The 17,123-nt window shown below is 35.4% G+C and overlaps 1 protein-coding gene across 3 annotated transcripts in view; it reads left to right on the forward strand.

Annotated features, from left to right (window-relative positions):
* The window catches only part of LOC149797466 (protocadherin Fat 1-like), a 299,704-nt gene extending 290,836 nt beyond the window's left edge, over positions 1–8,868 (forward strand). For all 3 annotated transcript variants that reach the window (XM_089962274.1, XM_089962276.1, XM_089962275.1), the window contains one exon: positions 896–8,868. In XM_089962274.1, the coding sequence (XP_089818400.1) occupies positions 896–1,668 (773 nt within the window). In that variant the 3' untranslated portion in view covers positions 1,669–8,868. The remainder of the gene's footprint in view (positions 1–895) is intronic.
* Positions 8,869–17,123: the final 8,255 nt, after the last annotated feature.

Genomic DNA, 17,123 nt, shown 5'->3' on the forward strand with positions numbered 1-17,123 from the left:
GTCATTTAACACCTTTATTTGTCTGTAATGTAATGTACAGTCAAGTATTATGCATGAGGAATTCAATAATTTGCAATTATAATAAAACAGAGTGCTAATCAGTTATACCTTGAAGATAAAAGAGCATGTCATGACCTTTGTAAATCATTTCAGATTTGTAAAACATACTTTGTGTTTAACTACCCATTTATAAGTCAGATTTGCTGTTGCATAACATGCTGGTGGATCAGAGTCTGTTGTTGTTTGTTTTTCTGATTAGTCCTGACATGCTACATAGAACCATATCTGCTGTCACATAATGCAACAGCAAATCTGGATCTATGCAGTTTGCACCAACATAGCAAGTACACACACACACACATGAACGTACATACACACACATACACACAGTCACATGCAGTTGTAATTACCATGACAGTACGTTGAAAGCTGTTCTTTTTTCTCTTGAGATTTAACTTTGTAAAATTCAGGTAAAAATTGTTATTCATTGATTGATGGTCATATAATTTAGTTTTGTTTATCAAAAGAAAACAGGAAGTTCTTTGTTGATTATTGATCTAGATGCTTAGTTAAATGTGGTTAAAAGGTCTTTTTTAAAAGTGGCTGTTTAAGACAAGTGATTGCCTAATAGATGTTACCTGTATGGTGGGTTTGACTTTAGTATAAATGAGACTTGGGCTTGGACAAATTCCAGTATAAATATAAACTGCATGGTTAAGAATGTATGCAGTCTTATTGTTGGGTCTTTTTTTGTTTAAAATATGATGTATAAGTATGTAACATTTATCAAAACATTGAAAAGATATCTCATTTGGATTAAAATGATTCACAGGTTTCTTGAATCGATTCAAATTCATTACTGTGATCTTACTAAAATTGTTGATCTTGATTGCAGGTTATCACTGGGATACATCAGACTGGGCCCCACAGAAATCTCTTCCCAATATCAGTGAGGTTCCACCACAGGAGTGCCCAGACTCTCCTGGTAGTTCCAGCCATCAAAGTAATGACTCCAATACCCATGTGTTCTCAGGAAACCGACGATTAATGAGGAATATTCCTGAGTACATTGATTCTGAATATGTTGGAGACTCCGAGTATGCAGAAAATGAGTATGAAATGGAGGAGATGCCATGTCCACCAAATTATGAGGAGCTTCTGGCACAGCAGCATCAGTTGCATGATGATTACCAACTGCCGCATCATAATTTCAACATTCACCCGAATCACTACCTCCCAGAATACAACATCCATGACCAGAGTGTTGAGAGTGAAAACTGGCAGCCATCTTATGACCAGAGTGCTGACAGTGATCAGAGTGCAGAAGACGATGCTGATAGCGTCATACATTATGGGTTCCCTCAGAGAAGGAGCATGGAGAATAGACTCTCGGTGTTGACAGCAGATAGTGATTTCACAGCTCAGAATCGACTGTCTGCTGCATACACAACAGACAGTGAATGGAATGGTGAAAATTATCGCACCTCTATGATTGAGTCGACAGACAATATGAGTGTATCAGCTGAAGGGTTGACATCTGCTAATGATTCTGTCTCAGATATCTCAGGACTGTGTGAGATTGAGGATAGTGAAATAAATGTCAGTGATGATGATGTGGGAGATGAACCAGACGAGACCAATGCACTGATGGCAAAGCTTCATACTTAAGTGTAGACATGTTACAATATAGTGTGCTATGTTATGTTACAATATAGTGTAGTAGGTTTTGTTACTGTAAGAGCAATATCTCATGTATGTCATCAGATTTTAACTTTTATTCTGCCCATTTTGCTGTAAGCCATAAAGTAGACATTGTTTCATATGTATATATGAATAATATTAAATTTGGTTACCATCACATAAACTTCATGTGAACTTGAAAACAGTAGATTGCAAGTAAACTCCATTTTTTATCTTACAAAGTTTTTATTTCCATTCTGTTGAAAAGACGCTATAATTCCTCTTTTATCTTTGCCTTATTCTGAGGTAAAATGTTTAACAAATCTGGTTCATTCACCACTGTCTCATTTTAGATGAACTGATCACTAACGGGGGTAAGTCATTCTACTTATAAACTGTATCTTCTTCCATGCAAGATTTTCAGATAAAACAGTTGGTATTATTTTTTAAAATACTTTTATTTATCTCTTTGTCCTAGCTCTCATTTGTACAGCACTCCCTCACCACAGAGCCGCTCATTATGATGCCTTTACATGGCCATGGATCTCATTATATTATGTGATAGTACTATATATAATGTACCTCGATGTAAAGCACTATACTTGATGGCTCCCATGGACAGAAAATTATAATGTGGAAGTACTGCATGATTAAGCATTGTAACACATGAATAAAAACACATAATGATTTGTAACTATTTTTAATCAATTGGGGTTATGGGACTAATGTCAAGTCATACTTGAATCTATTTTATTTGCATCTAACCAGATTTAATCGATTACCAATTATTTTATGGTTTAATATTGCTGTTTTACATTCAGAATCAAGAAGAAATTACTATTTTTACAGTAAAGATTCCATCCATCTTTTTTTTAATACTATCAAAGCATCTTTTTTTAAATTGGTAACTTTACTGAAAATATCAGGAAATTTAAAAAGGTTGTGATATGGTTTTCATTGCTTCAACATAGTTCAGTAATACAATTATACATGTGCCCCAAAAGATGTTTGGTTATTGGTTACCTCATTCAACTTCGAGCTCTTCATTGCTTTTGAATTATGTGGTAAACATCCATACTCTTTTGCCCACATGTACAAATTTCATTTTTTGTATATTGTCTTCCTTTGTGGTGCCTCCTTGCAATATAATGCATCTAGCTGAGAAAGTGTTTTTCGAAGTTTAAAATGATTATTAAAGGAATAGTTGTCAATCAATTGATCTAAACAAAATTATACAAAATGAACAAAAAAGTGTAGTGTATATCATAGATTTTATCAGCAAAAAATAGGAAAAAATATTTAATAAGTTGGCAATATATATTGTTGAACAAAATACTGCTAATGGCAATCTATATGATACGTAAATAGTCAGTTTGTAAAAATCCAACTCTTGCCATTAAATAGCTTTAAAAATTAGTAGACTGAATGTACATGTAAAATATTTACACTCCAAAATAAGCAAATATTTGATGCTGAAAAGTGCAAATTCTTTGGTGTTTCCAGTTTGACTTGTTAATATAGGGTGTTTTTTAATGTCCAATTACAAAACATTTTTACCAAAAAAAGTTTTATCTGAACTTTTACTTGAAATATGCATTCTTCACTTCAAAATTGCTTTCTTTACAAAATCTTGCATTTTCTATCAAAATGTCAGTATATCTTTGTAAGCAGAAAATTATTAAAGATGGAAAGATTGCATTTTAAGAAAAAACAAGCAGGGATACCCTTTACTTCCAGTGCATTATTTTATGAGAAAGATATGCTTGACCAGTCTATCACCTGATGCAAATAATATGAATAATTTCTGCCATAAATGACTTTATGATGACCCAGGTTCACTTTATCTTGAAACCTGCATTATCTCCCTTTGTTTAGTTGCATAACTGTTACGCTGTGCTCAATTAATAGACTGCCTGAAAACATACATCTCTTCATTAGTGGTGCTATTTCAGTGAGAGCAGTTGATGGGAATCAGTATAATCCATGACAACTAGTTACCATAGCAACCAGTGTCATAAAGTGTATCCAAACAGATCTGTTTGCTTATTTTGCTTAACTGCCAAATTTTTGCTTTTTATTTAGTATTGCTATTTGTCATAGAGGTTGTTTATGTAGTTTATTAACTTGTGATTGTTGTATTTTAAGTTTGCATTCAAGTAATTATGTAAATACGTGTTTTCTTTCACTGTCTTGATTCTAGAAACAAATTCCCGAGTTAAATTTATTCAGAGTATTAAAATAGTAATTTTTTTTTTTTAAAAAGGGTATAAATTATTCAGTGATCTTGATGGTTGACAGGTTGTGATTTTAAATAATATCAATTATGTGTATATATTATTAATATATGTTGGATTGAAAGCACACACATATACAGACATATTGTATTTTTCAGACAATAGTTCTTAATAGGAATATTTGATACCAGAAAGTTGTTGGCCCTTATTGTTCCCCAATGTAGTAAGAGAAGGGTGAATATTGCTTTGATGTTGTGTGGCCTTACATCCTTAAGTCTATGGCTCCGTAAATCTAATCTGAAAAACCTTTTTTTAAATGCAAAATTTAAAACATGTATTTGAACTTCTTGAATATTGATTTTGGGACAAAAACCTGTTGAGTACAGTGAATATGACCTGATTTGATTTACAGGTTATTGAAGTGGTTATTCAGTTTTGTTTTACCCACTTTTGAACTTCTTAGGCTTTTTCTAATGCAAAACCTTTGTAAACATGTGAGGTAAGGAAATGAAATTTGGTACATATATTTATATGCTAAAATAAATGACCCAATCTCATTTTCATGCCAGTGTAGCACTTTTTCATCAGTTTTTACATTTTTGGGATTTTTTTTTGTGCAGTGAGATATTTGCATTTTACATACACAAATCTAGTATTTTCATTGTTGAAATAAGCTTGATTTATTTTTCATTCTGAGTTGTTTTAATTTTTTTTTTCCTCTGGGTTTCACTTTTTGACACCAGATTGGTCTCCAGATTTAACTCTTTAATTCTTGATTGACATTTTTCTTCAGAAGCTTGTGTTCTTTCATGGAAATTTAGATAGTTATCTTAGTTCAGTAAAAGCACTTTATACCCCAAATAATATTTCAGTTTGTAATATTACCTCCAGTATAATTTTTGCATTTTTTCCTCACAAAAATTACCTATAGTTGAAATGTTCCTCAACAGGCCTGACTTGTGCAGATAAGAACCAATTGAGTCAAAGTTTCTTTCAAAAGTTTCTTGCAGTATTTCTGACAATGGGCTGCTTAATTGTGATCAAGCAGGACAAGTTAAATGGCAGCAGTTAGTGGAATTTACTGCTGTCGTGATTTTTCATTTGCCATCAGGTCAGAATCATAGTTGGTCTTTCCAGATTTTTAGTCTGTTATTTACTTTAATATGAACAACATTTTGTGAATTATGTAAATATGATGTGTATTTGTGAACAGTTTTTTAAATAATAATGGTCAAATTTGCCAGTAAAGTTAAAATTCTTGTTAATTATTATATTTTATGTAGTTTTGCATGTTATAATTAAAGCTCAGAAGCTTCATAAATGTAAGTTACATATTGTACACTTTTTCCATTGTAATGCATTAATTGTGTGAGAGCCAAAGATAATATTGTCACATTTTTTTCTTATGCTATCAGTCACTTTCATCACAGATCTTTTTGACAGAAAAGGTCAATAAAATATCAGAAGTAATTGAAAATTCCTTGGCTAAATGTAAAAAGTAAATGAAATTTCCCAGATCAGATTTTCATTTTGAAATTATTTCCAGAGTAAAGAGAGGTCTTCCTCTTGTTTGTATCTGAATTGTATGGAATATCAGAGTCAATTTTACCTGTAAGATATCACTCATTTTTGTTGATCTTGCACATTTTATACTTATATGATTAAAGATGTTATTGAAAATTGATTTGAATTCATTATGCCAATTTTCTTGATGCCAAATTGGAGATTTTTTAAATTATTTTTGAAAATGACATTGTTGGCCAAGACATTAACTCAGTTTTTCAGTGTCATAAGTATAAAGCAAATTTAATGTCTTCCAATGTATAGGGCAGGTTTTATTTGTTTATTTTGTTTTATAAGTATTCATAGCCGAATTGATATACATCTGTTTCTGTGCATCTATTTTAAGTATTCTTTGATGCACAGTGTATCTTTTCAATTGTGCATTTATTGAAGAGGTGACTCACAAATAATGGTAATGTTGGAACTTAATTTGACTATCTTTGAAAATTGTACATGTTTTATTAGCATTCCTGCTGTTCAAAAGGTTATGCACCATCTATACTTACTTATAAGTCAAGTCTAAATGTAAATTGCACAGACCTTGATTTGCTATCACATAATGCACTGTCAGATCTGTATTTATGCAGTTTGTTTGGGGTAATCAGTAAAACTAATAACAGAAACTCTGATCTGCCATGAACCACTCAATTTAATCTTGAGTACAGTAAAACCTGTCTTGACTGACCTCTGCTATAAGCGACCATAATGCACAGATTGATTTTATTATATAAATTCACTTTGATTTAATAAGCGGTGGTAAACACCTTGACCTTGATTTAATACATGGTTGCTATGATTGCAGAAGACGGTCTTCAGGAAAATATAAATAACACTGCTGCGAACATCCATATTGAAAGAACAGAGACAAGGAAATACTAAATACTTTGTAACCGCTAATACTGTTTTAAACAAAAACAACATTTAACAGAATTAAACTGGCTAGCGGTTTAATAAATTTTCCAGGTCATGCATGTAGTGTCCTATATTATAGAATGTAAACCAATCTAAAGTACATAAATACTGTAATAAAATAACACTGATATGAACATTTTGAGAAACTGCACAATAGCTTAACATAGTCTTAAGTAAACAAGCAAGAAAGCCATGGCGGCTTATTATCAGTTAATCATTATGGATGCAACTCTCTTGTAGAAACAACTGGCCCTCTGACATAACTCAAAGAAACCATGCTCTACAGTGGGTTATGGTACCACCAGCAATAGATTGGCAAATAAAGGATGCCCTATTTTGTTGCAACTGAAGGAGCCTAAATATGCAGTCTCACAGTACCATACCTGTGGCAACTATTTTCCACTCGTATATCCCACCTTATTTCCTTTTTGTGAACTCATAAGGTATTTAACATTGTTTACTATAAAACATATTTATTCTGAATTAGTCTTTTGAGGACACCTGCATGGTATGTATTATCATTTTAATTTAATGATGGTAATTAACATTTGTATAAATGTTACAGTAATGCTAGGTGTTTACTCGTGCAAGTTTCTTTGGTGAAAAAGGAGCTACAGCATCCACAGTGGTCATTCATGGGATGGAAATTAATTGACAACAATTTTATTGTGTGGCTTATATTTTGTTTTGGTTTATTTTCTGATTTTTGTATTGTTGTAGAGGTTTTAAAAAATCATAAATTTACATGAATAATTTTTAAACTTAACATTCTGTTTAGTGAAGAAGCCAAATCTTTCTTGTTTGGTAATTATTTCATCACAACAGTATTCACAGGTGCTAAAATAGAACATGGCGTCTGTGGATTTCATACAGTATATCTGCTTAAGTAGGACTTGTGTTTTGGAGAAATGAAAATCTAAAGACATGAGGTAATAATTGGTAGTTTTCTGCAAATATCGGGAGATATTATGAAATCAGGAGGTAGGCATGAATGAAATCGAAAGGTTTTTTCTTTAGCACATTAGTTGACAGGTATGTTTTACAGATCATGCATGTAGTGTCATTTGTTAGACTATAAACCAGACTAAAGTACTTGTCACCTACTGCTTTTGTAGTGCCAGAGTCAATATAGTATTCAAGTACATCATTTGTCTTTTGAGTAAATCCATAATGTCTTGGGTGGGATGGTAGGGTGAAGTGTCTTAATATCAGTGTGATACATTTTCCAGACTTGATCAGCATTGTTCAAGGGTGGTGCTGTTGAATTTGACATATCAGTGATTTCAGCCCAAACACAAAACCATCCTCTGTTCACCATAGTATAGCTGGCTGCACCCTTTATTTATCAACTTAATCCCGTGATGTCTTTTTTTAAAATGAAGCCATTGACTTTTGTCTCAAAATAATTAAAAAAATCAGTTTCTGGGCGAGTTAATCATGTCTTTTTATTTTATTCATTGATATGGATGCATTGTATATATATTCCATATTTCCGCAAAGCCTGATCGAAACTGCTACAGTTATTACAATTGATCACTGATAATGTTAACACCTAGCATCCATCATAACAATGGCGGAACGTCCAATGGAAATAAGAGACATTCTAACACTGGAGGAAAGAATGAAATTGAAAGAAGTCAAAATGGGAAAACTGCTGACAATTTAGAAGCAGTTTAAACACCGGTAAAACTCGGATTCAGGTTGTCATAAAAAAAAAGTAGTCAATTAGAAATGAATTAATTTGCTATTACATGTACGTGTAGTATTCAGATATAAATGTGATTTATGTTTAGTGATAGATGTATATCTTTATTGCTATATAAAATTATTTTCAGATGAATGCATGCAATATTTTAGCAAGAACTATGAATAAAGAATACAATACATCTACAGCAATTGTGGTTATTTTTCCAAAATTAAACTGCAGAATTGTGACCTTGGAAACTGGTCTCTTTGTACAAACTGGTTACGAGAGCCCACTTTTAGTTGTCTCTCAAGACACTTTACTGTATGATGGTAAATAATTGGGGTGGGTTAAACTAACCAAGGGAAGTAGAATGAAGAGCTACTGAAAAATACAAATTCTTTCCATTATACACTCATTCTTTTGATTTGCAAACCATTTTGAAGGATGAAAGTTATTGTTTCTTGAAGAGGAACCTATTGTTTTGAAGGAACTTTTTATTTAAATTTAATTTAAATTCTTTGCTTCTGTAGAATCTGAAGGTACAGTTTCAATGTTGATATAAATTTACAAATTGCAAAGTTTCCATTATTTACAAGTAAGAAATTGCCCTACTGATTTATAGTTTTGTTATTTTTAAGTATTTTGTAATAAAGACTTGATGATTTAATGTTTCCTGGAATCATGTAAATGCAAATAATGCCACTTCATTTAGGTTTCAGATGAATGATTGAGATATGTTTTGTGTAAATGGTTTTTATATTGTAAAAAATGATGAATAAACATTAAACCTATTCACTGCTTCCATTGTGATCAATTCTAGATAGCACAAGAACATAGACAACAAATAATAAAGCCTAAAAGAGAAATAAGACCTTGTAAGAGAATTGCAAAATTTACACAAGTCGGGAATATGATTTTTAGTGAACATTTTAGATTGAGTCAGGGAATTCGCAGGGTTCCCACATGCGGGGGAAATCGGGGGAAAAAATGTCTGGAGAAAGAAAAGGTGTGTTCCTGAGTCGGTAATTGGAGAGAAAAAATGTCTGGAGAAAGAAAAGGCATGTTCTTGACTGGGAAAACTTTGGAATTTTGCAAATATTGATCCGAGTCAGCAGAACAATCTGGAATTTTCAGCAGTTACTTGATGACAGAAAAAATAATTCATAATTGAACTGATCAGGAGTTTAATTTATTGAGTTCTTGAGCAAAATTTAGGAAGATTGCAGAACTCTTAAAGCAATTGAGAAATAATTGCTGTATGGATCATTTAGGTGCATGCATTAACATAATTGTATAGTAAATCAAAGTGTTCTTGTGATTGGCTTGGTAAATTAGACTGGTTAAACTTTTGTTTGCTCCATACCACCATCTTTTCTTATTTAGAAGGTAAACAGACTAGTCTAGTATTTCACTGTGGTACGACATATGCAAAATGTGATCTCAATATCTTCCGTAGTTCTCCTTATGATCTGTAAAGTTGGCCAAAAAAGTATTGTGATGAGTCTTTCCTTATTATTTTATAGTTAAAATTATAGTAACCTTCCACATCTCCAACTCCCCTTTGCAGTAAATTCTGCTATCAAATGTTGATAAATACATTGAAAATCTACAATTTTTTGCCTCCTTGACGAGAGTGCATTAAACATCCGTAATCTGATCACATCCATACCGTGCAGATGTTGAGTTAATTACTCATCCATTAGCCAGGTAGATGCAGATCAACAATGCATATATCAATTACCTTCTACCTGTGCTTCCTTGTTTAACGTCTTAACATGTGCTATTTAGTATCAAGGTTACATAAAATGGCCTCTTATCAGAAAGAGCACGCCAGTGTGGGTATGTGAGAAAGCTTGCCAGTAGCTTCTTGAGGGTCGGTGGTTCTTTCCGGGGTTTTCCCGGGTTCTTCCTCCACCATTAATACTGGCCGCCATGTATAGCCTATTGTGTGCTGAAAAATCGTGTTAAACCCTACAACAACAACAAGAGAAAGAGCACAAATAGTTTGGTGATATGTGTTTGATGTTGAATAAAGTAATGGTTTGAAAATTTGTTCCCTGAGACCTTCATAAATGGATTTTTTATTTAAAAACAGCCCTTAGTTTTGCACGACTATAAAACATTTTTAGGGCTTCTTGACAAAATTTAAAACAATCGTTTTCCAAAAAAAAACTTTCCTTGTGCCATCATGTGTACAGTTAAGCACAGTATAGTTTATTCTGTAAATTAAAGTGTTACATGCAAATGTACATGAGTAGTAAGGTGGGATGCATTAGCGTCAATGGGAATTAGCATTACAGAGACCCCTGGGACAGATTAGCGTCAAGGGAAATTTAACATGGAGAAAAATCGTGGGACAGTTTAGCGTCAAGGGAAATTAACATGGAGAAAAATCGTGGGACGGTTTAGCATCAAAGGAATTTAAACAGGGTGGGACTTTATAGCGTCAAGGGAAATTGAACATGGGGATTTTTTTAAAAATTTTTTTAAATTTAAATTTAAATTTAAATTTAAATTTTAAAAAAAGGGGTAGGCAATTGAAAGGCTATCTCTTTTCGAGAAATATGGGGGCCCTGAAAAGGGCCTTTGGGTTTATGTTAATGTATTCAATAACATAAAGGGCACCGCATTGGTCTTCTTCTTGTCCTTAGGCTGCGTCTCACTGTTGGTCCGTAAATCAGCACTCTTTTCAGGCATCCTTGTCTTTCGACGTAGATCCTACGTATCCACAGACTGGTGTTTGTCCTGTGGACAATGGTCCACTTCGATCGGACATACATGAGCATGTCCGTCCTGAACATCATGGAAGACACAAGCGTTGAAGAGTGCACATCGGTCCACATGTTGAGGCGCCGAGAACAGGTGAATCAATGCAGTGAACTGCGCTTATTTATAGGCAGAGGAAGGATTGAAACGGATTGAGTTCATTAACCAATCCGAACACGCGTTACAAAATTCAGTCAGCCCACATCCAATCCGAAGAGAGCAGTCTGTGACGTCACGTAGTCTATATAGATTTGCTAGCGCTTGTGTACAGTCAATCTATGCGACAGTGATTCAACATGACGGAAACTCGGAAAACGATCCATTGGGGTGCACCAACAGGGGAGACTGCCCAAGGGAACCCGGACTTACTTTCAGAAGAGGTGAATTGGGATTTTGTGGATTTTCTCTCCTCGCAAGAATTTGTTCCGGAACCTTCGTTACCTTCTTCATTACCGCAAGTGGAGAATTTTAGACAGAGACAGAAAGAAGAATTGGAGAAATTTATACAACGACAAAAGGAAGCGGAACAAGCCTTTCTCCTACAGCAACAGCAGCACGAAGAAGAGGTAAGAAAAAAACAACAGCAACAACAGCAAGAAGAAGTAGCAGCAGCAAAGAAACAGGAGGGTGAAAATCAAACGGTCACGGTACTGTTGGACATTTTAGCGGAGTTAAGAAGTTTGAAACAAATGTATCAGACTTCATTATTACGACCGAAGAGAATACGACCTTCCCGAGCTAAACATGTCAACCCTGTGACTAAGCCTACCGTACCACCCTTAGTGATTTCAACCCAATCATCATCATCAACATTACGCAGTCCAGAAGTAGGCCTTGGCCGTGGCAAAGGCTTAAGACAGTTAAAGTTGATTGCTTAAAACTCACCCCTACACCATAAAGAAAAAAAGGCCCTTTTCAGGGCCACCCACGTTTCTCGAAAAGAAATACAATTTCAATTTGCCAATAACTTAAATAACCCACCCATTTTACCCTTATAGTACGTTTCTGTGTATGAGTGCGTGAGTGTACGTTCTTATTTTAAAATCAAAACTCAAAGACACTTACCTTATATCATTAATTTATTCTTTTATCCATTTTTTTACATTCCAATAAACAATTCACAACACTTTAATAAAAAGTTCATTAACTTCTTCTTTCTCCTTATTTAGTCTCTGTTTTTTGAATTTCTTCACCGTCTTTTCCTCATTTTCTTCCCTTCTTCTTTTCTTCTCCTGTTTCTTTGCCTCTTGTAAATAGAATTGTCTTCTTTCTTCCTCTTCTTCCTCTGAAGAATCCCTCTCTTCTTCCGAAGAATCCCTCTCTTCTTTTGAAGAATCCTTCTTTTCTTCTGACTCCTCTTGTTTCTTTTTTGGGCAATCTGGAGACCAATGTCCTTTTTCTTTACAATAATAACAGGTATCTTGACTTTTGTCTTTTTTAGTCCCTGTTTTTGTTCTTTTTTGACGGTCTGGACACTCTGAAGACCAATGCCCTTTCTTCTGACAGATATAGCAAGTATCTTGACTTTTATCTCGAAAGGAAGGAGAGTAGTCCGTCGGCTGTTCTGAAGAGAATTTTCTAATGACCCCTCGCAAAGCTCTGACGAAACGTTCGATTTGGTTAGTCTCTTCCATCGTTGTGCTCGGCTTGAGAGTGAAATGAATAGTGAAAGAACAAGACACGCACCCTTTTATATACGCTGGTCTGCCATGACTATAAATTAGTTTATGGTGTTTACACTTGAGTCATTTGACGTTTTGCACTCAAGATGAAACGATCCCATTCATTCGAGAAGAAAGAAGAAAGTAAGAGGCAGAAAAGTGATCTTTCGCCTCGTACCAGAGCTGAAATCTTGGCACAAATTCATGCCAGTGATTTTGAAGAGGACATGAGTGAACCTGAATTTGAAACCTCTAAACCAAGTTCACCACCCTTAGTCAACCCTGAAAAATACTATTCCATTCGAGAGACGGAAAAGCGCTCCTCTAGAAAATTTAGAACCACGGCAGTAGTGAAGGGGGATACCCTACGTACAATGGGAATTAGCATTACAGAACCCCTTGGGACACTCTACGTACAATGGAAATTTAACATGGCGAAAAATCGTGGGACACTCTACGTACAAGGGGAATTTAACATGGGAATAAATCGTGGGACAATCTACGTACAAGGGAATTTAACATGGGAATAAATCCTGGGACACTCTACGTACAAGGGGAATTTAACATGGGAATAAATCGTGGGACAATCTACGGACAAAGGGAATTTAACATGGGATTTTTTTTTTTAAATTTTAAATAAAAGGGGTAGGCAATGGAAAGGCTATCTCTTTTCGAGAAATATGGGGGCCCTGAAAAGGGCCTTTGGGTTTTCTTCTGCTTCTAATTTCTTCTTTTCCTCCACCAACTTCTTATTTTATCTCCAACACTCTTTCTCTTCTTTTTTTCTCCTCCTCTTCTTTCTTCTCTTCCTCCTCTTCTTCTTTCTTCCTCTTCTCATTTTCTTCTTCTTTTTCAATTTTTTCGTTCCATGTTCTTATTCTTATCTTTTCCTCTTCATCCTCCTTCTCCTCCTTTATTTCCTTCATCACACCACTAATCTTGTCCTTTGCTTTTCTTAAGTTGTTAATTTCCATCTTTACACGATGGGGACTATAGGAATAATGGTCTTCAACGAGTCTTATTAGCATCTGTTCCATTATTCCTAAGTTGTCTAAAACGTCTTGCAAGGATTGTATTTTGTCCATTTGGTTTGACGCCATCTTCTTTTTATTCTTTGCAGAATGGTTTGAACAACTAACACTGTGGGTTCTTATAGTGAAAGCGCGAACGTGAAGGAAAACATCCCCCTAAAAACATAAAATGGATCTTACCTAGATCATGACCGAACAACGCGCGGACGTGAAGGAAAACATCCCCACTTTCTCATTTCATATAACCCAAACTATACTCTTCACATACGCTAAGAAACAATAAATAAACCCATAATCTACTATTCACACTAACTTACTTTATTAGTTACAAACACAAACACACAAACACATACACTTCCACTATTAATAAAGAGTTAGTGTTTATTTTCACACTACTCTACTTACACACATTGGCAAATTGATCGTTATTTCTTTTCTAGAGTATTGGGTAGCCCTGAAAAGGGCTGTTTTGTTTGGAACTTCATGGACACCTGGTTAATGGTGGCACCTTCCAGGCCTGGCGCCACATACACATCTTATCCCCCAGTTACTTTTTACCTTTTGGGGGGAGAGAGCAGAGGCAGGATATGTCGCTTCAGAATCCCAATTTTCGCTCTCTGGGATTTTGAAATTTCTTCTCTCCTTTTCCTCCTCCTCTTCTTTGTTTCTTCTTTCCTCTTTATATCTTCTTTCTTCTTCTTCTTTATATCTTCTCTCCTCCTCTTCTTTGTTTCTTCTTTCCTCCTCTCTTATCCTTCCTTTTCCTCCTCCTCTTCTTTGTTTCTTCTTTCCTCTTTATATCTTCTTTCTTCTTCTTCTTTATATCTTCTCTCCTCCTCTTCTTTGTTTCTTCTTTCCTCCTCTCTTATCCTTCCCTCCTCGACAATGGCTTCCGCGGCCAGTTCATTTAATATGCGCCTGGCATATTCCAGATGCACATGAAGCTCCAGCAGTTTCTCCAGTCTCGTGTTCATTTTTTGGTGTTGATCAATCAACAAGGGTAGCTGGACTGCCGAACGAGTTTCAATTTATACTGAAAGCGCGGACGTGAAGGAAAACATCCCCCTAATAACATAAAATTCATCTTACCTAGATCATGACCAAAAAAAACAACAACGCGCGGACCTAAAAGAAACACTCACTCACTTTTTATGCTACCCATTACTATTTAAAATTTTTTATAAATCACTTCAATAGACTATCCACATACTCAAGGCAATCCAATCTAACCCCAAATATACACCTCAAACAGCCCAAAAAAACCAAACATCATTTTAATCTACTATCCACACCAACCTACTTTATCACTTACAAACACACAAACACACAAACACATACCCTCACATTTTTAAGAAAGAGTTAGTGTTTATTTTCACACTACCTACACACATTGGCAAATCGATGGTTATTTCTTTTCTAGAGTATTGGTTAGCCCTGAAAAGGGCTGGTTTTTTTTGTTTTGCTATGTCTTTCTTTTTTTAGTTTCTAAGAATGCGATGTCCTCTGAGGATAGACTTTCTGGCGATAGGTCTGCTTCTTCGGAAAGAGAAGAAGAACTCTTTGTGTCGATACGACAATCGACAAAGCCTCTGTCAGCTTCAGGTTGTTGCTGCTGTTGTTGTTGTTGTTGCTGTTGCTGCTGTCTCTGAAGTCTGTACTTCTCTGTCCATTCTTCTTTCTCCCTGTTCACTTCTTCTCTGAAGAGCTCTTCTATCAGGTCTTCAGTGATTTTTAACATTCTCACATTCTCTATTTCTTCTGGCTTCGGTATCAGACTGTGTCTGACCCTATGCAAATTCACGTAGGCTTCGTTGAGCTTAGCTAGTTTGGAGCACATCTTCTTAGGAGGATGAGTCGATAATGGATGGTTAGACTGGAAACAACCCCGGTTCTTAAAGTCAAAGCGCGGACGTGAAGGAAAACATCCCCCACACGGTTTTCGAGCCGCAACGTTCAGTGAGTGTCATGAGAGGGATAGTAAGAAATCAAAGAGCATCAATCCAACATTCTTATAGCTAAACAAACCACAAAGGCATTTTTTTCATAACACAACATTTTTTATTCAAAAATCACTTAACACTAAACAACAACTCTAACATTTTTTAACAATAATCCAACACTATAACATCAAACAATCTTTTTCAAATCACTAACATTTTTTTCTTCAAATACAAACTACTTTAAACAAGGCTGACAACGTTGTGAATGAAATCGTGATTTCCACTGTTGGAAATCATTAGGCCATTGATGGACACTACGTTTCCTAGCTTGAGACAAAAGATAAGCATAATGGTCACAAAACCATCGATCTACTTTCACATCATTTCTAGCAGAAGAACGAGGATCGAAACGAGTCACTAAATGTTCTAAGGAATAGCCCAGGCTGCGATGATGCAGAAAATACACACAGTACTGTCCACACACCAAGGAATCTGTGCCTTGTAATTTCACATTATTGAATCGGGTGGTTTGAGCATTTCTTCTCATAAAGTCGATGATATCGTCTTCCAAAGGGGGCAATCCGTACGAATCGAAATATTCCACACAGCCTTCTTGAGGAAAGTAGACGGCTACCCAGTGGGTTCCTGGGAGATGACTGTCGTCCGTGTTGATCACGTAAGCTTGATGGTCTTGAGGTTTGCGATGAGGGAGTTCATCTTTAGCACAGACGACAGGATTCCAAGAAGCCGTATACGAACTGTGGTTCAAAAGGTAATAAAGTTCCCAGGTATCCATTTGTGTGGTTTTTTCTTCTTCACAGGTAATAATAAGTCGTCAATTCGATCCTGACTTTTTGCTTGAAAATGTCTGACGAATAAACGGTTATTCGTTCTGTTTCCTCACTCTGATTTAGGAGAGCTTCGATACGATGGATCTCTTGAGTGGTTAATGGTGGACAAGAATGTTCACGCAAGTCTTTATACCACTGGTGCAACACGTCTTTGTCCGAGATGAGACTCCAAGCTTCGTCCAGATACTCGTCCAATTTTTCTTCTTGACTCAACATCAGGCATTTATCGTGTTGAATTTGACTGGGATGATCGTTTTGACATCCATAGCAATTTCTTTTGATCAATTCTGTTATTTTGTCGACCAAGTGTTTGGCAAAACAGGAGACTAAATGGGCTTCTTGTTCTGGCCATCTTGACTTCATTATGATATCTTCTTCGTCTTTGTCTTGGGATTCTTCTTTTTCCACGGTCTCCTCACATTCCATGTCCAAAGTTTCTCCACTAGGTAAAGAGGGATAACAGTCTTCCATGGTTTCTAGTAATCTAGAATGACTTCTCTCAAACTGTTGATTTCTATCGTATTGTCGAATTCTGCATACAGGATGACGTTCACTGTCTTTTTCAGTTCTTCTGCAAACTGAAGTTCCACACGAATCTGGCCAGATTTTATAGGGTGGAAATGTCCCTCGTCGCTGCCTTGGTCTGGAGTGAAATCGAAAGCCCACAAAGCATAGCCTTCTGCGTAATCGTCGTACGTAATGCCGTGACTGGTGTTGGTTCCTAACTGGCCGGTGGCTTCGTACAGAGACAAGTACGATCTCAAGTAATTTTTGTTGGTAAAGTCAGGTTCGAAAGGT

Source organism: Sinohyriopsis cumingii, chromosome 6, assembly GCF_028554795.1.
Source record: "Sinohyriopsis cumingii isolate HCF-2022 chromosome 6, ASM2855479v2, whole genome shotgun sequence".
NCBI classification, from domain to species: domain Eukaryota; kingdom Metazoa; phylum Mollusca; class Bivalvia; order Unionida; family Unionidae; genus Sinohyriopsis; species Sinohyriopsis cumingii.